The 24,773-nt window shown below is 49.0% G+C and overlaps 1 protein-coding gene across 2 annotated transcripts in view; it reads left to right on the top strand.

Annotated features, from left to right (window-relative positions):
• The first annotated feature begins 2,550 nt into the window (after positions 1-2,550).
• The window catches only part of ZBTB18 (zinc finger and BTB domain containing 18), a 36,517-nt gene continuing 14,294 nt past the window's right edge, over positions 2,551-24,773 (top strand). The window contains exons 1-2 of one of the 2 annotated variants that reach the window (XM_075339695.1): positions 2,551-2,749; positions 6,605-6,719. In XM_075339695.1, coding sequence (XP_075195810.1) covers positions 6,677-6,719 — 43 coding nt within the window. In that variant the 5' untranslated portion in view covers positions 2,551-2,749; positions 6,605-6,676. The remainder of the gene's footprint in view (positions 2,750-6,604; positions 6,720-24,773) is intronic. The other variant, XM_075339697.1, reaches the window with a different exon arrangement.

The raw sequence follows: 24,773 nt of genomic DNA, 5'->3' as shown, positions 1-24,773 counted from the left end.
GGGGCACACATCGAAGCAGTACATGGGGCACACATCGAAGCAGTACATGGGGCACATAGGGGAGCAGTACATGGGGCACATAGGGGAGCAGGAGACGGGGCACATAGGGGAGCAGGAGACGGGGCACATAGGGGAGCAGGAGACGGGGCACATAGGGGAGCAGGAGACGGGGCACATAGGGGAGCAGGAGACGGGGCACATAGGGGACCAGTACATGGGGCACATAGGGGAGCAGGAGACAGGGCACATAAAGGAGCAGGAGACAGGGCACATAAAGGAGCAGGAGACAGGGCACATAAAGGAGCAGTACATGGGGCACAGACGGGACACACAAGAGAGCAGTACACGGGGCACACACAGGAGAGCAGTACACGGGGCACACACAGGAGAGCAGTACACGGGGCACACACAGGAGAGCAGTACACGGGGCACACACAGGAGAGCAGTACACGGGGCACACACAGGAGAGCAGTACATGGGGCACACACGGAAGCAGTACATGGGGCACACACGGAAGCAGTACATGGGGCACACATCGAAGCAGTACATGGGGCACACATCGAAGCAGTACATGGGGCACACACGGAAGCAGTACATGGGGCACACATCGAAGCAGTACATGGGGCACACACAGGAGAGCAGTACATGGGGCACACACAGGAGAGCAGTACACGGGGCACACACACAGGAGAGCAGTACACGGGGCACACACAGGAGAGCAGTACACGGGGCACACACAGGAGAGCAGTACACGGGACACACAGGAGAGCAGTACACGGGACACACACAGGAGAGCAGTACACGGGGCACACACAGGAGAGCAGTACACGGGACACACACAGGAGAGCAGTACACGGGGCACACACAGGAGAGCAGTACACGGGACACACACAGGAGAGCAGTACACGGGACACACACAGGAGAGCAGTATACGGGACACACAGGAGAGCAGTACACGGGGCACACACAGGAGAGCAGTACACGGGACACACACAGGAGAGCAGTATACGGGACACACAGGAGAGCAGTACACGGGGCACACACAGGAGAGCAGTACACGGGGCACACACAGGAGAGCAGTACACGGGACACACACAGGAGAGCAGTACACGGGGCACACACAGGAGAGCAGTACACGGGGCACACACAGGAGAGCAGTACACGGGACACACACAGGAGAGCAGTACACGGGACACACACAGGAGAGCAGTACACGGGGCACACACAGGAGAGCAGTACACGGGGCACACACAGGAGAGCAGTACACGGGACACACACAGGAGAGCAGTACACGGGACACACAGGAGAGCAGTACACGGGACACACACAGGAGAGCAGTACACGGGACACACACAGGAGAGCAGTACACGGGACACACACAGGAGAGCAGTACACGGGACACACACAGGAGAGCAGTACACGGGGCACACACAGGAGAGCAGTACACGGGACACACAGGAGAGCAGTACACGGGACACACACAGGAGAGCAGTACACGGGACACACAGGAGAGCAGTACACGGGACACACAGGAGAGCAGTACACGGGACACACAGGAGAGCAGTACACGGGACACACAGGAGAGCAGTACACGGGACACACAGGAGAGCAGTACACGGGACACACAGGAGAGCAGTACACGGGGCACACACAGGAGAGCAGTACACGGGGCACACACAGGAGAGCAGTACACGGGGCACACACAGGAGAGCAGTACACGGGACACACACAGGAGAGCAGTACACGGGGCACACACAGGAGAGCAGTACACGGGACACACACAGGAGAGCAGTACATGGGGCACACACAGGAGAGCAGTACACGGGGCACACACAGGAGAGCAGTACACGGGGCACACACACGAGAGCAGTACACGGGGCACACACAGGGCACACACAGGAGAGCAGTACACGGGACACACAGGAGAGCAGTACACGGGACACACAGGAGAGCAGTACACGGGACACACAGGAGAGCAGTACACGGGACACACAGGAGAGCAGTACACGGGGCACACACAGGAGAGCAGTACACGGGGCACACACAGGAGAGCAGTACACGGGGCACACACAGGAGAGCAGTACACGGGACACACACAGGAGAGCAGTACACGGGGCACACACAGGAGAGCAGTACACGGGACACACACAGGAGAGCAGTACATGGGGCACACACAGGAGAGCAGTACATGGGGCACACACAGGAGAGCAGTACACGGGGCACACACAGGAGAGCAGTACACGGGGCACACACACGAGAGCAGTACACGGGGCACACACACGAGAGCAGTACACGGGGCACACACAGGGCACACACAGGAGAGCAGTACACGGGACACACAGGAGAGCAGTACACGGGACACACAGGAGAGCAGTACACGGGGCACACACAGGAGAGCAGTACACGGGGCACACACAGGAGAGCAGTACACGAGGTACATAGGGCAGCAATACACATGGCTGACCGCAGCGGACACCATAAAACGACGCGGACGATTCCCCGCCTCTACCCCGTGAACTCTCGCGCAAGCGCGGTACTTTCCCAGCTTCTACCATCCTTCCCTGCTCGCCTCGGTGGCCACATTTCCTGGCAGCTGGCCCGCCTAATGGGCGCCAGGCTGCTGTGTGCCGTATGCCGCCTGGCTCCGTGGCTGGGGGGACCTTAGTAATAGAGCGCTGAGCTCGGAGCAAGCGCGGAGTAGCAGAAGATTCGGCGGTCACTGGAGAAGCAGTGGCCAGCATTCTTAAGAGTAAGGCTCGGGTAATGGAGGGCTGCTCAGTGCATGCTGGCCAGTGGAGGGCTGCTCAGTGCATGCTGGCCAGTGGAGGGCTGCTCAGTGCATGCTGGCCAGTGGAGGGCTGCGCTCAGTGCATGCTGGCCAGTGGAGGGCTGCGCTCAGTGCATGCTGGCCAGTGGAGGGCTGCGCTCAGTGCATGCTGGCCAGTGGAGGGCTGCGCTCAGTGCATGCTGGCCAGTGGAGGGCTGCGCTCAGTGCATGCTGGCCAGTGGAGGGCTGCGCTCAGTGCATGCTGGCCAGTGGAGGGCTGCGCTCAGTGCATGCTGGCCAGTGGAGGGCTGCGCTCAGTGCATGCTGGCCAGTGGAGGGCTGCGCTCAGTGCATGCTGGCCAGTGGAGGGCTGCGCTCAGTGCATGCTGGCCAGTGGAGGGCTGCGCTCAGTGCATGCTGGCCAGTGGAGGGCTGCGCTCAGTGCATGCTGGCCAGTGGAGGGCTGCGCTCAGTGCATGCTGGCCAGTGGAGGGCTGCGCTCAGTGCATGCTGGCCAGTGGAGGGCTGCGCTCAGTGCATGCTGGCCAGTGGAGGGCTGCGCTCAGTGCATGCTGGCCAGTGGAGGGCTGCTCAGTGCATGCTGGCCAGTGGAGGGCTGCTCAGTGCATGCTGGCCAGTGGAGGGCTGCGCTCAGTGCATGCTGGCCAGTGGAGGGCTGCTCAGTGCATGCTGGCCAGTGGAGGGCTGCGCTCAGTGCATGCTGGCCAGTGGAGGGCTGCGCTCAGTGCATGCTGGCCAGTGGAGGGCTGCTCAGTGCATGCTGGCCAGTGGAGGGCTGCTCAGTGCATGCTGGCCAGTGGAGGGCTGCGCTCAGTGGTGCCGGCAAGGGTCAAGGACAAGCTGTCTGCCGCTGCCTCACTCCCCAGAAGGCAGGGGTGAGTGTCGGAGGCGAGCTCCATCGCTGCCCTCACACCTGGCTCTGGGCTCCTCACCCCGGCCGCTGCTGTGTGCTGCCACCCGGCTCAGCTAGTGTTACACTTGCTGTGGGATTTGTCCTTGCACTTCTGCCTTTTTGTCTTGACTAGTTGTGCATATTCCATTATATAGAGTCACATGTACTTCACAAGGGCGCTCATTGCTGTATGTTCCCGTGTGTGTAGGTGAGTACCTTCAGTGACTGTACCTGCCCCACTATACCAGCCATACGGCACACATTACAGGCAGATCTCATTACTCCAGCCGTCTGCCAGATAACTCCTATAAGTTTGGTTTCTAGGGGAAAAGACGACGAGTGTCATCAGCCATTCTGCCCCAGAAGCCTGAGCAGTCCGACCCCGGCCTTATGGCTGCAGTCCCTGCCCATGTACATTGGAAGCCCCATCAATCAGGCAGTGCTCTGGGCAGCAGCATGGAGTGACACCGCAACTGTCCGGCTGCAGCAGGGAGCTAAGGACAAGTCCCCTTGAGCCCGCTTTACACGCTACAATATATCTAACGATGTGTCGGCGGGGTCACGTCGTGACGCACATCCGGCATCGTTAGTGATATTGTAGAGTGTGACAGCTACGTGTGATTCCGATTGTATGCAAAAACGTTGATCGCATACACGTCGCTCATTTTCTAAAAATTGAACGTCCTGTTGCTCATTGTTCCCGAGGCAGCACGCATCGCTCTGTGTGACACCCCGGGAACGCTGAACACCGCTTACCTGCTTCCCGCCTGTAATGCTGAAGGAAGGAGGTGGGTGGGATGTTACGTCCCGCTCATCTCCGCTTCTATTGGGCGGCCGCTGTGTGACGTTCGCTGTGACGCCGAACGTCCCTCCCCCTTAAGGAAGTGGATGTTCGCCGCCCACAGCGAGGTCGTATAGAAGGTAAGTGCGTGTGACGGGGTTTACTCGTTTGTGCAACACGGGCAACAAATTGACTGTGCCGCACATACGATGGGGGCGTGTGCGATCGCATACCAGATCGCGTATGAAATTGTAAGGTGTGAAGCAGCCTTTAGTAAGAGTAATTGGGGAATCTCAGTAGGGTCAACCCTCCTCCCTAATTCTTCTGAAGGGGCTGAATAAATCCTTAAACTAGCAGTGTATACCCAAATATACAAACATAATTGATAATATATAACCAATAATACAATAAAAAAAATATATAGAACATATAATAACAGAAATGTACAAAAACATTTCTAATCACAAAAAAAAGTCCAAAAGATACAAAATCATAAAAACGTGAAGTCAATGGGATAGTGTGACTGAACAAATTACATGAGCACGTGATTCTGATATGTATGGTGTAATGTAATACCTCAGTGCGGCTTTGTCTGCATTAAGCCTCCTAAGTCTTCTCTATGGGCATGTAGGCCTTAGGAAGCTGAATAAAATGATATCCAGATATCTGTGATCTGATGTCTTATTCCAGAGAAATCCACATTCTTATATGTAAATAAGCTGTTATGATCTATGGGCCGGACACAGATCTCCCTGAGAATCTGCCTCCAGAGATTATTTTATGTGAAAAAGTGCGTTATCATTGTGAGACATGTAATGACTGACAGCCTGCTCTTCTGATCTGCGTGTTCCACACTCGTAATGCTAAGCTCTGAAGGCAGATTCTCAGGCAGATCTATATCCAGCCCATAGATTATAACTGCTCATTTACAGGTAAGAAAAAAGTGTATTTCTCTGGAATAAGACATGGGATGGCAGATATCCAGGGAACATTCTATTGAGCTTACTGTGACCTGCATGCTCATATAAACGGCTTAGGAGGGTTGATCCTGCTGACAGATTCCCTTTAGTGTAAAAAATAGGTCCATGGTGGTCACTCACTAGAACACTGTCATTCTTCGGTACTGTGGCCTGTGTCACCTATTGCTTTCCTCGCTTTCTCTTCTGGCAGGGGTTGTCAGGTGACTGCTGCAGCGGTCACATGTGGTCACTTGTATCCACACTAATAGTATCTGTAGTTTGTTTTGTTTTCTTTTTTATCAGTGACTCATATATTTCCAGTATTTACTTAAATGGGTTGTCTGATCTTGGGGTACAAGTCTGGACTTACAGTGTGATTGCAGACTTGTGACTCCTTAGGCTATGTGCGCATAGTGCGTTTTTCGCGGCGGTTTTGCGCGTTTTTCGGGTGCGTTTTTGGCCTCAAAACTGCAGGACTTTGCTTCCCCAGCAAAGTCTGAGTTTTCATTTTTGCTGTCCGCACACATCTGTTTTTTTTACCTGCGTTTTTGAGTTAAAAAAAAAAAATGGACATGTCAGTTCTTTCCTGCGTTTTTCTGCGTTTTCCGCCCATGCAATGCCTTTGAAAAACGCAGCAAAACGCAGAGATCAAAAACGCAGCCAAAAACGCACCAAACGCGGCAAAAACGCATGCGTTTTTTTATGCGTTTTTTCGACGCAGGTGCGTTTTTGTGCGTTTTTAGCGGCCAAAAATGCACAAAAACGCAGCGTCAAAAAGACGCAGTGTGCGAACCTAGCCTTACATTGCATGCCGTGAGTATTCTCCGATGTCTGAAGTAGACGGTCTTGTGACCACAAGTATGCAAATTGCATATTTCTTGCCACCTTTCGACTTGATGTATCTGACCTTGTTCAATACACTTGCATTTGGTGAAACCATGCACGTCTAGTTGGCACGTGACCACATGTATTAAAATCACATTCTTGCGGTCACATGCCCAATATTCCCAGCCCTGGAGACTACTCAGTGTACAATGCGCACAATGTAAAAAGACTGTAGACTTCTACCCTGACTCCAAAAAGCCCTTTAATATACTGTTGTTCATTAATGGCTTTTCTTTCACACTTGTTTAAGACTCTGTTCACACATCTGTCCAGTTTTTCATTTTATTTTTCTGTCATAGGAGCAGAAAAATGAAAATGCTAGCGTGCCGGATCCATCACATGACGGATACCATGACTCTCATTATCTTATAATGGGATCGATTGGATTTTGCTTCAATGTCCCTCGTTTGAACGGTAAGGATAGCACTACATACTGAGCTATTCACGCCATCAAACATGATGGAGTGTGTGACAGATCTTCTGATGGAACGTGAGCAGAGCCTTAGCTGATCACATATAGTCATGGCAGAAAGTGTTGGCACCCTTGAAATTGTTCCAGAAAATTAAGTATTTCTCTCACAAAAGTATTGTAATTACACATGTTTTGTTATACACATTTAATTTCCTTTTTGTATATTGAATCTACACAAATAATCATAGAAAAAAAAAGCAATTTGAACATAATTTCACAAAATTTTGGGTAATTAACTTTGTTTCAAGCATGTGATGCTCGTACAAACTAACCTGGGGCAAGTAACAGTTGTGGGCAATATTACATTTACACCAGATAAACATTGGAGAAGTTGGCTTAACCTTTGCATTGTGTGTCTTTGTGGCACACTAAGCATGGAGGACAGAAAGAGAAGAGAACTGTCTGAGGACTTGAAAACCCAAATTTGTTGACTAATCTCAACAATCTCAAGGTTATGAGTCCATTGCTCAAGATCTTGATGTTCCTCTGTCCAGAGAAAAATTGCTAAATGGTTGCAATGCAGGATAGTTTGGATGGTGGATAAGCAGCACCATTCAAATTCCAAAGAAATTCAAGCTGTCCTGCAGACTCTGGGTGCATAAGTGTCAGTGTGAACTATCCGTCAACATTTGAATGAAGTGTAATGCTATGGCAGGAGACCCATGAGGAATGCACTGCTGACACAGAGACATAAAAAAGCTTCACTGCAGTTTGCCAATATGCACATGAGTAAGCCAAAATCCTTCTGGGAAAGCATCTTGTGAACAGATGGGACCAATATAGAGCTTTTTGGTAAAGCACATCATTCTACTGTTTACTGAAAATGGAATGAGGCCTAGAAACAAAACACAGTACCTACAGTGAAATATGGTGGAGGTTCAAAGAAGCTTTGGGGGTTCTGCCACCTTTGCAGTGGGTGCCTCTATTGTGTGCAAGCCATCCTCAAATCTAGTGATTGCCAAAGGAGTTTGGGTCGTTATCTAATGCCTAGAAAGCTGGGTTTGTGTGTCGCCCCAGGGATGTCGCTCCAGCTTCAGGGACGGCACAGTGTTTCTTCAATCTGGCAACAGGTACTGGTAGTTTTTGTAAATGTGTCAGGGATATGGATGACCGCCACTGCAGATTTTTTGAGCGTCTGGGGCTGATGGGGTCTGCAGTCAGATGTTGTGGCCTCCCATGAGTGAGGCAGGCCCCAGGGGCTCAGGTGTGTAAGGTACAGGTCTCGGATTAACACAGGCAGAGTCCAAGAGTCTTTCAACTGTTTTTTACTCACTTTGTTGTTGCTATGAGCTGACCCGGGCGTTTCTGTGATGAACCAGGTAGGACCAGGGGCTCCTTCGGGCCAGTCTGAGGATGACCTGTTAGCTCGCCTTCCTAGCACTTAGTGTTCAGCTAACCCCCTGACTTGAAGTACCATGGGGGTCTATTCAGGGAGTCGCAACTGCCTTGGACCAGGTGAGATGGCTCCAGGCTCTTTCTCCTTATTGATCCCTGTGTTGCTTCTGAGGCTCGAACTCTGAGAAGTTGGTGAGGTACTTGTAGTCTCCCCCCACCCCCCTTCCCCGCGCAGGGTCTGACTAGTGTGAGCGCGCGGATCCGCCTCGCGACCATAGAGCTCCACTACCAGACTGGCTCTCCTTCCTTTCCCTACAACCTCTGCACTTTAGCTCTCAGCCCATCCGCTACACCCATTAATAAGATTTGAAGGCTAGCCCCCCTTAGGAGACTGCCCAAGGGTCCCATCTAATGGTGTGGGAGAACTGGTTGCTATGTTTCTGTGCGTGCACACCTCGTTCTGGCCCTTAGGATTACCTGGAAGTACTGTCCCAGCATGGGTGCAGTACTCAGTGGTGCCTGACCAGGTCAGGGGCGCCACATTTGCATCCTAGGTCATGATCCTCTAGCAGGATAATGACTCCAAACATACTTAAGAAGCACCTAGAAATAGATGAAAACAAAGCACTGCAGAGTTCTGAAGTGGCCACCAATGAGCCCAGATCTAAATCCCATTGAACACCTGTGAAGAGATCTTAAAATTGCTGTTGGGAGAAGGCACCCTTTAACCCTTTAATGGCCAATGACTTACATGCCTGCTCATGACGTGCTATGTACATCATGGCTTTAAACCAGTGATAGCTAACCTATGACACATGTCAGAGGTGACACGCCAAGATGTTTTTGCTTACGCACGCGGCTCTAGCTTCACTGCCTTTACTAACAGAGGTAAGATGGCGCTGTTCGTGCTGTGCTGTCAGGTAGTGAAGCTAGAGCAGCAAGCAGACGAGTGTCAGCATCTGGAGATAGGGCACCTCTGCTACTGAGAGCACAGCACGAACAGCGCCATCTTACCTCTGTTAGTGAAGGCAGCAAAGCCAGAGATCCTCACCTGCAAACTTGCACCCCCCTGTAAGCGTCAGACGGCTGCTGGGAGTCATCTCAGGCGTGTGTGCTCCTTACACACACATGCCATTATCTTAACGCAGGTACCAAAATCTCACCGTAGGTACCAAAATCTCACCGTGCTGCCTGTGTTCCCACCACAGTTACTGCTCCGCAATACTGGGGGAAGAAAACACCCAATCAGAGACAGTTAAGCCTGCAAAGACCTCACTGTGCTTTGTTTCTGCTTTATTAATAAATACAGTACATATATTAAAATTATAACTTTTGTTATTAGAGCTACAAATATTACAGAATTATGTATTTTTTTCTAGAAGTTACACACCACCCAAGTTATGTTCGTTTTTGTTTTTGTTTTTTTTTTTTTTTTTATTTTGACCCACCGAACTGAAAAAGTTGTCCGTCACTGCTTTAGACCCGCAACACACATCCATTTAATTTGTACATGTGCGGTACGTATTTGCACGTACCGGAGACACGTACACACGGAGACCCATGTTATTCTATGGTAGATGGCACACACACGTAAAATCACACGAACGTGTGTCCGTGTGGTAAGTACGTGTGTGCGCTTTTCTGCACGGACAACATGTCCGTTTTTGGCCGGCAGCACGCAGGCACAGACCCGCTTTAGTCTATGGGTCCGTGCCTGCACGTACCGCACACAGTGTATGTCCGTGTTCAGCACGTTTCGTGCGTGTGCGTTTTTACACTAGCAATCTTATTTTTTGTTTTTTTTTTTAAAATTAAATTCAGTATACTTACCTTTTTTTTCTGCTGTTCTCAGTCATACTTACATTGGCGCTCGGTTTTTTTCTTCCCCCGGCTCATACCGCTCCCCGATCACCAGCGCGGCGAGGAACAGCTGTGCAGAGAATACGCGGCAACAATTACTTTGAATATGCCGGCCGCTCATTGATCAATCTCGTATTCCCTGCTTTCCCCACCCACAGGTGCCTGTGATTGGTTGCAGTCTGACACGCCCCCCACGCTGAGTGACAGCTGTCTCACTGCACCCAATCACAGCAGCCGGTGGGCGTATCTATACTGTGCAGTAAAATAAATAAATAAATAAAAAAAGCGTGCAGTCCCCCCCAATTTTAATACCAGCCAGATAAAGCCATACAGCTGAAGGCTGGTATTCTCAGGATGGGGAGCCCCACGTTATGGGGAGCCCCCCAGCCTAACAATATCAGTCAGCAGCCACCCAGAATTGCCGCATACATTATATGCGACAGTTCTGGGACTGTACCCGGCTCTTCCCGATTTGCCCTGGTGCGTTGGCAAATCGGAGTAATAAGGAGTTTTTGGCAGCCCATAGCTGCCAATAAGTCCTAGATTAATCATGTCAGGCGTCTCCCCGAGATACCTTCCATGATTAATCTGTAAATTACAGTAAATAAACACACACACACACACACACACACCTGAAAAAATCATTTATTAGAAATAAAAAACACTAACACACTGTGGGTGGGGAAAGCAGGGAATACGAGATTGATTAATGAGCGGCCGGCATATTCAAAGTAATTTTTGCCACGTATTCTCTGCACAGCTGTTCCTCGCCGCGCTGGTGATTTGGGGAGCGGTGAGCATGAGAGAGGGCCGCTCACCTCTGTCACTCGGGGGATTAGCGGTCACTGGTGAATCCTTCACAGGTGACCGCTAATCAGTTCGCGGCACACAGACAGAGCCGCGGCATGAGAATGAAGTCGGGTGAAGTTAATTCGCATCGCGCAACTTTGTCTGCTGTCAGCCGACATGTATCAACGACATTGTGCAACACACAAACGGACATTCCACACGGACATTCCACGTACACATACACAGGCATTTTACACGTACACACGGCTCGCATACGCCATCACACGGGTGGCATACGTACCGGAGAAACGCCCCAAAAAACGGAACACGGACCCGAAAAACGGACCGTGTCACACGGACGTTTTTTTTGCGGAAGTGTGTTTTAGGCCTTAGGCTAGTTTCACACACTGCGTCTTTTTGACGCTGCGTTTTTGTGCGGTTTTGGCCGCTAAAAACGCACACACGCACCTGCATCGAAAAAACGCATAAAAAAACGCATGCGTTTTTGCCGCGATTTGGTGCGTTTTTGGCTGCGTTTTGCTGCGTTTTTGATTTCTGCGTTTTGCTGCGTTTTTCAAATGCATTGCATGGGCGGAAAACGCAGGAAAGAACTGACATGTCCATTTTTTTTTTTTTTTTTTAACTCAAAAACGCAGGTAAAAAAAACAGATGTGTGCGGACAGCAAAAATGAAAACTCATAGACTTTGCTGGGGAAGCAAAGTCCTGCAGTTTTGAGGCCAAAAACGCACCCGAAAAATGCGCAAAAACGCTGCGGAAAAACGCACTGTGCGCACATAGCCTTAAACTGTCACTGTGTGAAAATACACAGTGAAAGCTCTGTGCCAACAGTGGTCACTGATAGCTGACCAGCAAGGCCAGAGATGCGGGAACCACCAATTTCAGTGATCCCCGCTTTGATCACTGTAATTGGTCAATCTGTCTGACCGGTCCAAGCAGGATTGTGCGGGAGGTACTGAAATATCAGCATTTCCCTGCATGACCACCACAGAAGCTCAACTAAGCTGATATCCGAGCTCCAGAAGTAATAGCCAGGGCCGTCTTGTGCGCCGCCCCTGGCTGGTTAACCCTCTAGATGCTGCGACGGATAGGGATTGCAGCATTTTGAAGGTTGTAAGTATGGTGTTTGACCCAACCATAGGAAAAGTCTTACAGGCGTTTTGCCAGTTTCATCTGACAGGTCTCGTATTGCAATACATATCTATTGCAATGCATGAGCCCAGAGATCAAAATAATAAAATAATTAAAGTTATAGTCCTATAGAGGGACTTTGAAAAAAAAAAAAAAGAACAGTTAAGGAAAAAAATTGCAAAAAATGATAAAAAAAACCAAACCCTACAAAATAAAGAAAATATTACACCAATAAATAAGAATATTTATGTAAAAATGAACTTGCCAAATACGTTAAGTGTACTTTATATCACTGGGTCCAGAATAACATGATCTATAAAACTGACGCTATTTACCTTTAGGCCCAGTGCCCACCCTGTGTAGTTTTGATGGGTATATTCAGAAATCTGCAGCAAAATCTGCATGTCCATTGTGAAGCCAGCAAAGTCTGAGAATTCAGAAGTGCTGTGTCCACGTTGCTTATTTTTCCCTTGCGTATTTGGTGCAGAAAGAAAGAAATCAGCACCAAATACGCAAGGAAAAATACTCAATGTGGGCACAGCACTTCTGAGTTCTCATAGACTTTGCTGGCTTGACAATGGACATGCAGATTGTGCTTCAGATTTCTGAAAATCTGAGTCAAAATACACAGCGTGGGCACTGGGCCTACAGTGAATATTATATAAAAATAATGGCAAAAGCCTATGCTTTTTCATCATAACTCCGCATTTTATGCCACTTTTATTTCGATCAAAAAGCCGAATTTAAATAAAAATGGTAGATCTGAAAGTGTCATCTTGTCCCGTAAAAATCAAGGTGCCATAAAGCTCCATCAGTGGAAAAATAAAAAAAAGCTATTGCTTTGATTCTTGATCCCAAAAATGGAAATAAACAGCAATACAAAAATTATATACCTGAAAATGGTACCAACAAATGTTATCTTATCCCACAAAAAAACAAGTCCTCACATGACTGTTTGCAAAAATATAAGATTAAGCTCACAAAATATGGTGATGCAACATTTTTATTTTTAAGACAAAAGCATAATTTTTTGTGTGTGATAGTTGGGCAGACGTAAAAACAATATAAATCTAATTTTGCTGCAATGCGACATGAAGAAAAAGGTGTGGAATCATGTATATGTACCGCCCCCGTGCCAGCGGCCGAGCCGCTTGGATCCGGAACCGCAGTGGCACGAGGGGTCTCCGGACCCGGGGGTTCGTGCGGACACTCGAGTTTGAAAAGGGGAGTATGTACAGGGGAGTTAGAAGTTCGTGACGCCACCCACGGTGCGTGGTAAGGTGAGATACTACCGCTGCTGTTGGGAAAAGGGGAAGCCCGGTGGCGATGGTACTGCAGCAAGGTGTTTAACCCCTCTGTAGGTAGGGTGTTTGCGTCCCGGGGCCCGGTGTTGGTGGTGCAGGAGTGGGGCACCATTGGGAAAAGGAAGGGTTTCTGCGTACTCGCTCAGTCCAAGAATACTGACACCGACAGCTTGTAAACCAGAATTCTGAGCCCCGCTGCAGCAAGGAAAGAGCACGCTTGGGTCCGTGCCCTTTTGTGTTGCTTGTTAGCCTGTGGCCTTTTCCGTGGTACCTTGTTCATTGTTTGGACCCTGTAGTCTGGAACTAGTCGGGTCCCGCTCACCCGTATAGCTAACGGAGTGAGCTTGCTCTCAGGGTTCACGCTTGGGATTTGGTGGACTGTGTCAGGGAAAGTCCTATCCCATCGGTGCGCTAGTACCCCGATTTTGGTGAGGGATGAATCTTGAAGGCTTCACCCCCGTCGGGTAAATTACCAGGACGCTTGGAGCTACTTCCCGGCCTAGGGTCCGCGTACCCCGTAGTGCCCTGGCCCCTGCCCAGAGATGGCTCAAGGCCACCGGCTGCCCTCCTCGGCAATCCGTGCCCCTTGACACGATCCCCTGCGACCGGGGTTCTAGCTCCTACCAGGCCCAGACCAACGTCTGCCACCTAGTACTCAAGGAGCCCTGCTCCAACCCGGTGACCTCTCCCTCTCAGAGTCACCACTCTACCTCCTACTCTTTCCACTCCTTTTCAGTTCTCCTTTCACTTTTTCACCTTCCCCTACCAACCCCCCACAAGTGGGCGGCCCTATTCCCTTCAGGCCCCCAATGGTGTGTCTGGTGGGTATGGTGTAAAGTGTTTCTAGGGTTTTGACTGGGTAAGCTCTTAGCAACACCAAAGGACCAGGACCCATAACCATGGAGGATTGGATACTGGGCAGAAGGGCAGATTGCACAATACCCTGTGACGACCTGATAGGCCAGGGCGTCACATTTACCATACGGTCAATGGCGTAAAAAATAATTGTTTATTATACCTCCCAAAGAGCACAGTAAGTCTCTGCTCACATTTATTCTGCACTCTACGCAGAGCACTTATATTGCAGTTTCTGTGTAAATCTCTGAAATACATGATTCGGACAGAACCCGTGATGGAAGATTACCTATAAAGAGGCAGATGGAAACATTTATTTTTTTCTTCACCGCCCAATTGTATAACTTTTGTGACACACCTGTTGTGTCAGTATGCTCACTGTACCCCTAGATTTTTTTAATTAAGAAGTGCAGTTTGTAAAATGGGGTCAATTGTGGCTGATTTCTCCTGTTCTGTACTTCAGTGGCTCTGCCAATGTGACATGGCACCCGCAAACCATTCCTGTCAAATCTGCGCTCATTCCTTTCTAAGCTTTGCACTGTGCCTGAAAGTAGCTTTTGATCATAGATTGAATTTTGCAGTAATCAGTAGAAATTGCGTAATAAATTTTGTGGTCCATTTTCTCCTGTTAACTTTGTGAAAATTATATTCCCTCCTCGCACTGGGTGTTGTTGGTGGTTTCACCTTCCTTCTCCTTAGCGGACCTATTCTGGTGGTGGCCTTATATTAACCTTTTTTTTTTTTTTGGAGGTCCTCTCCTGCTCTGTAATCAACTGAGGCGGGGAGAGGACCGCCCTTTTTTTATCTTGTAGGTTTCCTATCCTTGACGGGCGGATCCTCTCTCGTGGTGCCGTCATAGGGTGAGGGAAAAAAATGTAATTTCACGGCCCAATACTATAAATTTCTCTAGTCCCTTCCACGACAGCATAGGAGGTTGTCTCTCCACGCCCTAATTGGGACAGGAAGTTCAAGAGGTTTAAAAGGACCCTCCCACCTCCCATAGCCAGTGTCTTTCCTGTCCCCATGGGGCATGGAGAGGTTTTGTTTTTTCTCCTATGCTGTGGTGGCCGGCGAACTGCAGTATATATTTTTTTTTTTTTCCCCCCTATTACCTTCAGCCGGACGGCATCGGTCGGGCCTTCACCGCTCCTCCCTTGCTGTTCCCTCACGCTGTGGGGGACCGCTGCTCCAGCCTTCCGGATCCTCCTGAGGGGTGATGCAGGCTGTTGAGCTCCCCGGCCGGCGTCCTCCCTGAGCCGCCGGCCGCCTCCCGCATGCACGCTGCCGGAGCGATCCGGAAGTGCTCCCGGAGGCGGGACTTCTGGTCTTGCGGACTTCCGGTCGAGCGCTTCCGGTTTGCGGAGGCAGCGTGGAGGCACGCCGACTGCGACTCGACCTGCCCAGGACCGGATGCGGGAGGCGGGGAAACGTGCACCGTCACTGGGGAGGCAGGCCCTTGTCCATAAGGGCTGCCACGAAGACATCAGATCATGGTAAGACCGTGCTCCCTGTCATGTCTTCCGCTGCAGCTGCCTCTGCAGAACCCAGTGTGCCCCCTGCTACTGTGAGTATGGAGGGGACTGGTCCCTCGGACATAGGTCTCATCAGTGATTATGGCTCTCTGCTCTGTGTTTTCTAGGAGGACAAGGCCACCAAGAAAACTGACAGAAATGAGAAATCAGAGAAGCCTGAGAAGTCAGAAAAAACTGACAAGTCCGATAAGCCTGATAGACCTGACAGAGTGGACAAAATTAAAAAATGTCCCATCTGTATAAAGAAGCTCCCTGCAGTATGGGATAAAAAGCTTTGCCAGCAATGTACGGACCAGGTTATTAGGGCCGAACAACCATCTCTGATAGATGAGTTGCGGTCCATGATGAAACAGGAGATTAGGGCCTCACTGGCTTCTCTCCCTGTGCCTGGCCCTGTTCCTGGCCCTGTGCCTGGCCCTGTGCCTGGCCCTGTTCCTGGCCCTGCTCCTGGCCCTGCTCCTGGCCCTGCTACTGGACCCTCTCCTCCAAAAAAGAGGAGACTCCAGTCGACCCCTTCTGATCAGGAGGACGCTGATTCCACCTCTGAGGGTCCTGATGAAGGATTTCCATCTGGGGGGTCTGACCAGTCCTTTCTTTTTCACTCAGAAGAGTTGGGGGATCTTATTGAGGCAGTTCGGAGCACTATGGGTTTAGAGGAAGTGCAGTCTCTTCCTTCAATCCAGGACGAAATGTTTGCTGGCCTGAAGTCAGTCAAACAGTTGGGATTCCCAGTTCATGCCAATATATTGGATATTGTTTCTCAGGAATGGGAATGTCCTGAGAGGCGGGTACGGAGTGACCTTAGACGCCGGTTTCCTCTGGAACCTTCGGGACTACATTGGGAGATCCCAAGAGTAGACGTTCAGGTGGCTAGGGTAGCTAAGCAAACGGCTCTTCCCTTTGAGGATACTTCCCAACTGAAGGATCAAATGGATAGGAAGGTAGAGGGCCTGATGAAGCGGTCCTGGGAGGCATCGTCTTCCTCTATTCAAGCCAACATTGCCTCCACCTGCGTATCCAGGTCCCTAATTAGGTGGTTGGACCAGTTGGAGGCTCATATTTCCCAAGAGACCCCTAGGGAGGAATTACTGGAATCCCTTCCCTTGCTTAGGAAGACTACCTGTTTTCTGGCAGATACCTCGGTGGAATCTGTCCGCCTGGCAGCCAGGACCTCGGTGCTTTCTAACTCTGCCCGACGTGCCCTCTGGCTTAAGGCCTGGAGTGGAGACTCCACCTCTAAAATGAGGCTTTGTTCCCTTCCTTTTAAAGGGGATTTGGTGTTTGGACCTGCCCTGGATGATATCCTGGACAAGGCGACTGATCGTAAGGCCTTGCCCGATCCTAGACCTACCAGGAAGCGGTCCTTTCGTCCCTCGATGCCTCAGGCCTCCCAGCCCAGAGGGAAAGGGAAGGCAGGCAGGTGGAGCTATCCCAAAGGTAGAGGGAGAAACATCCTCATCCCTCCACATCAGCAACGTCCTCAGCAGGACAAGCAGTGACTCGGCCCGGGTGGGGGGAAGACTCTCAGCGTTTCTTACCCAGTGGCAGTCCATAACCTCTTGCCAATGGGTTCTGAAGATCATCTCGGACGGTCTTCTCATAGAATTCCTTTCCCCCCCTCTTCCGGGTCTCCGAGTCACTGCGCTGGCATCGCCGGGTTCACAGACTCTGTTGTACACAAAGATTTTAGAGTTAGTGCACTCGGGGGTCGTTTCCCCAGTCCCGAGTCGGGAAGAAGGGATAGGACACTACTCCAGTCTCTTCCTGGTCAAGAAGCCATCCGGCGACGTCCATATAATTATCAATTTAAAAAGTCTAAACCGTCAGGTCAGGTACCGGCGGTTCAAGATGGAGTCGGTGAGATCAGCTATTCCCCTGATAGGTCTACACCACCAGATGGCCTCTATCGATCTGAAAGATGCCTACTTCCATGTACCCGTCCATCCGGGACACAGACAATACCTCAGGTTTGCGGTGCTTCACGGGGAAGAAGTACTTCATTTCCAATTCAATGTACTTCCCTTCGGGATCTCCTCAGCTCCAAGGATCTTTTCCAAGATCATGGCAGAGGTGGTCGCCTTCATAAGATTGCAGGGTATCTGTCTAGTTCCGTATCTGGACGACTTTCTTCTCATGGCTCCGTCTGCTCCAACCCTCCGGAGCCATGTGGAGAGGTCTTTGGGAATCCTTCGGTCTCTGGGATGGATTCCCAATCTCAAAAAATCACAGTTAACCCCCTCCTCCACACGGCAGTTTCTCGGTGTGCTGCTGGACTCCGACAGACAGGCATCTTTTCTCCCAGAGGGCCACAGGATAGCTCTGTTATCCAAAATCTTGAAGCTCCGCAGGCAGGCTCGCCCAACGCTTCGAGCGGCTATGTCGGCCCTGGGTTCCATGACATCCTGCATCCCCTCGGTCAGGTGGGCTCAGGCCCATTCTCGGTGTCTCCAGGATCATATCCTGACACACTGGGACAGACTCCCGTCATCCCTAAACAGAAGGTTTCGCCTCTCGGAGTCCGTCTCCTCATCCCTTCTCTGGTGGCTGAGTCCCGCCAACCTGCAGGTGGGGGTTGCCTGGACTCAGAAACCCCTGGTTACACTGACCACAGATGCCAGCCTACGTGGATGGGGGGCAATGGTGGCAAATTCCCCATTTCAAGGGGTCTGGAGTCCTTACGTCAGCTCCCAATCCTCCAACTACCGGGAGCTCAGGGCAGTCAGGGAAGCCCTCCTTGCGGCTCAGGACCTCGTCCGGGACTCTCACGTCCTGGTATATTCAGACAATGTCACAACAGTGGCACATCTCCGCCATCAGGGCAGTACACGCTCAGGCGCCCTGAAGTCGGTATCCTCCCGAATCTTTCAATGGGCAGAACAATCTCTGCTCTCCCTTTCTGCGGTCCATCTGAAGGGCTCCCTCAATCTTCAGGCGGATTTCCTGAGTCGTCGGGATGTTCATCCAGGGGAATGGAGCCTGGATCAGGCAGTGTTCTGCTCTCTAGTGGCAAGGTGGGGTGCACCAGAGGTGGACCTCTTTGCCTCAGCAGAGAATCGCAAGGTCGCAACATATTTCTCCCTGAACCCAAGGGACGAGGCTTTAGGGGTAGACGCTTTCTGCCACAGTTGGTCCTTTTCGCCTCGCTTACGCGTTCCCCCCTCTTCCTCTTCTCGCACGGGCCCTGAGGAAGATCAGAGACGAGGGGGTCCCAACTATACTGGTGGCCCCTCTGTGGCCCCGGAGGAGTTGGTACAGCTTGGTCATGACGCTAGGAATCGACGGCCCAGTCCTCTTAGGTTTGGACCCCAGCTTACTGTCACAGGGTCCGATTTTCCATCCGGCTCCTCAGAAACTCAACTTGGCTGCCTGGCTTCTGAGGCCCGGGCACTGAAGGCTCAAGGGCTTTCTGACAAAGTTGTGGCTACGCTGCAGAAGAACCGTAAACCTGTGACTAATAGTATATACAACAAAATCTGGAAGAGATTTTCCTCCTGGTGTGGTTCTCGGCCTCCTGACCCTTTTCGGCCTAATATTGCGCAGATTCTGGACTTTCTCCAAAGTGGTTTAGACTTAGGTCTTAGGCCCAGCTCCCTGAAAGTTCAGGTGTCAGCACTCAGTGCAGTCTTTGACACGGCTCTGGCAGATCATCGTTGGATCCGTCGGTTCTTTGTGTCCGCTGGTAGACTCTGTCCACGTCGGAGGGTCCTGACGCCTCGCTGGGATCTCAATGTGGTCCTTACAGGACTATCTCAATCTCCGTTTGAACCTCTGTGCTCTTGTAACATTCGTTCCCTTTCTCACAAGACTGCTTTTCTTGTGGCTATTACATCTGCTCGCAGAGTCGGCGAACTTCAGGCTTTGTCTGTTAGGGAACCTTATCTGACCATCAGAGATGACAGCATTGTTTTTCAGCTGGACCCTTCCTTCCTTCCCAAGGTGGTTTCGGATTTTCACCGTTCGCAGTCCATCGTCCTGCCTTCATTCTGTCAGAATCCTCGGACTCCGGGTGAGGAAGTGTTTCATTCTTTGGATGTCCGTCGGATAGTGTTGCACTACCTAGAGGTTACTGCTTCTTGGCGCCTTGATTCTAACCTGTTCATCCAGCCCTTTGGCCGCAATAAGGGCAAGAAGGTGGCTAAGAGTACAGTCGCCAACTGGATTGTGCGAGAAATTAGAGATGCATACCTCGCTCAGCATCTCTCTCCGCCTACTGGATTCACGGCGCACTCCACCAGGGCTACCTCTGCCTCCTGGGCCGAACGGGCAGGGGCCTCCCCTGAGCAGATCTGCAAGGCGGCTACGTGGTCTTCGCTCCATACCTTCACGAAGCATTATCGTCTGGATCTGGATTCCAACAGGGATTTGGCCTTTGGCAGGAAAGTCCTGCAGGCTGTGGTCCCCCCCTAGGTATCAATTCTTTGGTATTCCTCCTATGCTGTCGTGGAAGGGACTAGAGAAATAAGAATTATTCTTACCGATAATTCGCTTTCTAGGACCTTCCACGACAGCAGGTAATTCCCTCCCCTATGTATTCATGTATTCCTGAATGTGTAGTACTTCTCATATGCTATGGATTCTTTGTAAGACACTGGCTATGGGAGGTGGGAGGGTCCTTTTAAACCTCTTGAACTTCCTGTCCCAATTAGGGCGTGGAGAGACAACCTCCTATGCTGTCGTGGAAGGTCCTAGAAAGCGAATTATCGGTAAGAATAATTCTTATTTCCATGACGTACCAATATGTTCATGATGCTCAGCACACCTTTAGATTCCTTGAGGGACGTAGTTACCAAAATTGTCACTTTTGGCGAATTTCTGCTGTTTTGGAACTTCAGCAGCTCTCCAAATGCAACATAGCGTCCGTAATCAATTAGTGACAATTTTGCAGTCCAAAAATCAAATCGCGCTCTTTCCCTTCCGAGCCGTGCAGTGTGCCCAAACAAGAGTTTCTGACCACATATGGGGTATCCCAGTACTCCGGAGAAAGGGGAAAACAATTTTTTCTTTTGTTGCTTTTGTGAAAATGAAACATTTGGGGTTAAAACAACATTTCTAAGGAAAAAAACATAATTTTTTAATTTTCATGGTCCAGTGTAAAGGCTGCTTTACACGCAGCGACATCGCTAGTGATGTCGCTCGTGAAAGCACCCGCCCCCGTCGTTTGTGCGTCACGGGCAAATCGCTGCCCATGGCGGACAAAATCGCTAATACCCGTCACACATACCTTCCTAACGACGTCACTGTGGCCGGCGAACAGACCCTTTTCTAAGGGGGCGGTTCGTGCGGCGTCACGGCAGGCGTCCAATAGAAGCGGAGAGCAGCCGCATGAAAGTCACGGCCACCTCGTTGCCGGAGGACGCAGGTACGGTGTTGTTAGTCGTTTTTGGGGTGTCAGACGTAGCGATGTGTGATGTCTCAGGAACTATGAACAACCTGCGTCCTGCAACGATTTTTGGGAAATGGAAGACGTGTCAACAATCAACGATTAGGTGAGTATTTTTGATCGTTAACACTCGCTCATAGGTGTCACACGCAACGACGTCGCTAACGAGGCCGGATGTGCGTCACGAATTCCGTGAGCTCAGCGATATCTCGTTAGCGATATCGTTGCGTGTAAAGCCCCCTTTAGAGTTCTGTGAAGCACTTGTGGGTTCAAAGTGCTCACCACACCTCTAGATATATTCCTTGAGGGGTCTAGTTTCCAGAATGGGGTAACTTGTTCGGAGTTCCACTTTTAGGCACCTCAGGGGTTCTAACAGACGCGATATGATGTCCGCTATTTTCTATCCAATTTTGCGTTCCAAACGTCAAATAGCGCTCCTTCCCTTACGAGCCCTGCCATGTGCACAAGCATTAGTTTTCCACCACATACAGTGCTGGCCAAAAGTATTGGCACCCCTGCAATTTTGTCAGATAATACTCAGTTTCTTCTTGAAAATGATTGCAATCACAAATTCTTTGGTATAATCTTCATTTAATTTGTCTTCAATGAAAAAAAATAAAAAAAATTGTCATAAAGCCAAATTAGTTATAATTCCACACCAAACATAAATAAGGGGGTGGACAAAAGTATTGGCACTGTTTGAAAAATCATGTGATGCTTCTCTAATTTGTGTAATTAACAGCACCTGTAACTTACCTGTGGCACCTAACATGCGTTGGCAATAACTAAATCACACTTGCAGCCAGTTGACATGGATTAAAGTTGACTCAACCTCTGTCCTGTGTCCTTGTGTGTACCACATTGAGCATGGAGAAAAGAAAGAAGACCAAAGAACTGTCTGAGGACTTGAGAATCCAAATTGTGAGGAAGCATGAGCAATCTCAAGGCTACAAGTCCATCTCCAAAGACCTGAAAGTTCCTGTGTCTACGGTGCGCAGTGTCATCAAGAAGTTTATAGCCCATGGCACTGTGGCTAACTTCCCTAGATGTGGAAGGAAAAGAAAAATTGACGAGAGATTTCAACGCAAGATTGTGCGGATGGTGGATAAAGAACCTCGACTAACATCCAAACAAGTTCAAGTTGCCCTGCAGTCTGAGGGTACAACAGTGTCAACCCGTACTATCCGTCGGCATCTGAATGAAAAGGGACTGTATGGTAGGATACCAAGGAAAACCCCACTTCTTACACCGAGACACAAAAAAGCCAGGTTGGAGTTTGTCAAAACTTACCTGAGAGACTAAAATGTTTTGGAAGAATGTTCTCTGGTCAGATGAGACAAAAGTAGAGCTTTTTGGGAAAAGCCATCAACATAGAATTTACAGGAAAAAAAAAAGAGGTATTCAAAGAAAAGAACACTGTCCCTACAGTCAAACATGGCGGAGGTTCCCTGATGTTTTGGGTTGCTTTGCTGCCTCTGGCACTGGACTGCTTGACCGTGTGCATGGCATTATGAAGTCTGAAGACTACCAACAAACTTTGCAGCATAATGTAGGGCCCAGTGTGAGAAAGCTGGGTCTCTCTCAGAGGTCATGGGTCTTTCAGCAGGACAATGACCCAAAACACACTTCAAAAAGCACTAGAAAATGGTTTGAGAGAAAGCACTGGAGACTACTAAAGTGGCCAGCAATGAGTCCAGACCTGAATCCCATAGAACACCTGTGGAGAGATCTCAAAATGGCAGTTTGGAGAAGGCACCCTTCAAATCTCAGGAACCTGGAGCAGTTTACCAAAAAAGAATGGTCTAACATTCCAGCAGAGCATTGCAAGAAACTCATTGATGGTTACCGGAAGTGGTTGTTCGCAGTTATTTTGGCTAAAGGTTGTGCAACCAAGTATTAAGCTAAGGGTGGCAATACTTTTGTCTGGCCCATTTTTTGGAGTTTTGTGTGAAATGATCAATGATGTGATTTTTGTTTCATTCTCTTTTGTGTTTTTTCATTGCAAGCAAAATAAATGAAGATAATAATACCAAAGAATTTGTGATAATACTCAGTTTCTTCTTGAAAATTATTATAATCTGACAGAATTGCAGGGGTGCCAATACTTTTGGCCAGCACTGTATGGGGTATAAGTGTACTCAGGAGAAATTGCACAACAAATTGTATGGTTTACTTTCTACTGCTACCCTTGTGAAAATGCAAAATCTGGAGCTAACGCAACATTGCTTTACTTCATGTTATGTATTCAGGGTTAATAAATTTGTTTAATGTGGATTTCAGCAGTATGAGAGGTGCAGTTTTTAGAATGGTGTCACTTTTGGGTATTTTCTGTCACTTAGGCCCCTGAGTCATTTCAAATGTAATGTTGTCCCTAAAAAAATATTGGTTTTCTAAATTTTGTTGGAAAAATGAAAAATTGCTGAAAACCTTTTAACATTTCTACCCCCCACAATTTATGCTTTAGCAATGGTGCTGATATAAACTAGACATGTGGGAAATGTTGTTTAACTGTTTAGTGCAGTGTAACTATCTGATTTATGAGTATTTAAAATTCAAAGTTTGTAAATTGTGAAATTTTCAGATATTTTGCAATAGTATTGATATTTTTATGAATAAATGCAAATATTCACCAATATTTACCACTATCATTAAGTACATGTCACGAAAAAACATTCTCAGAATCAATGAGATATGGTGAAATGTTCCAAAGTTATCAATTCATAAAGTAATACTGGTCAAATTTACTAAGTGGCTTTGTCCTTAAGGGGTTAAATATGAGGGACCTGCAGCAGTTTGCGAAAGAATGGTCCAAAATTTCAGTTTAGAGATGTAAGAAACTTGGTGATGGTATAGGAAGGGATTGATTGCAGTTGATTGCAGTTATTTATTCCAAAGGGTGTGCAACCAAATACTAAGTTGAGGGTGCCAACAATTTTGTCCTGCCCGTTATTTGTGAAATTCTGTCCACTTTGCCCTTTTTTTTTTTTTATTTATATTGTTCTAATACACACAAAGAAAATAGACACAAGTATAACAAAATGTGTAATTGCAATCATTTTCTGGGAGAAATACTTAATTTTCAGGAACAATTTCAATGGTGCCAACACTTTTCGCCATGACTGTATGGATCAGTGACCCCATCACTTGCATGGGTATTAGATTTTTATAATCTCTAAATGAAATTTTATCACCGGCTCATTAATATATAAGCTATTTTATCAGCACTATTGTATGTCGCCACAATTCATCATTCCTTTTCTAGTGCTTATAGGGTATATTTACACATGGTAGAAATAGTTAAAATCTGACATTTCTTCCACTGCCTTAGGCTATGTGCGCACTAGAGCAAAATACCCGCGGATTTACCCGCGGATTTGCCGCGGAAATTTCTTGAGAAATGTCTGCAATCTTTGTGCAGACATTTCCCATGAAATTCTATGAGAAAAAAAAAAAGCTGTGCGCACTGGTGCGGATTTTTCTCAAGAAAGTTTCGGTGCGGAAATTTCTCGAGAAACTTTCTTGAGAAAATGAACATGTCCATTAAATCCGCAGGTATCCCGCGGATTTCTGCAGTACAGCCTGCAAAAATCTGCAGGGAACCACCCGCGGGAAAATCGCGGCAATTTCGCGGCAAATCCGCGGTAAATCCGCATGCGGTTTTGCCGCGGATTTTTTCCGGAGTTCAGCAAATCTTCACTCCCAGAAGTTTCTCGAAGATTTTCTCGAGAAACTTCACATCTCTAGTGCGCACATAGCCTTAAGGTACCGTCACACTAAGCAACTTACCAGCG

This window comes from Anomaloglossus baeobatrachus, chromosome 3, assembly GCF_048569485.1.
Source record: "Anomaloglossus baeobatrachus isolate aAnoBae1 chromosome 3, aAnoBae1.hap1, whole genome shotgun sequence".
NCBI classification, from domain to species: Eukaryota; Metazoa; Chordata; class Amphibia; order Anura; family Aromobatidae; genus Anomaloglossus; species Anomaloglossus baeobatrachus.
This window is presented reverse-complemented; position numbering and strand designations above follow the sequence as displayed.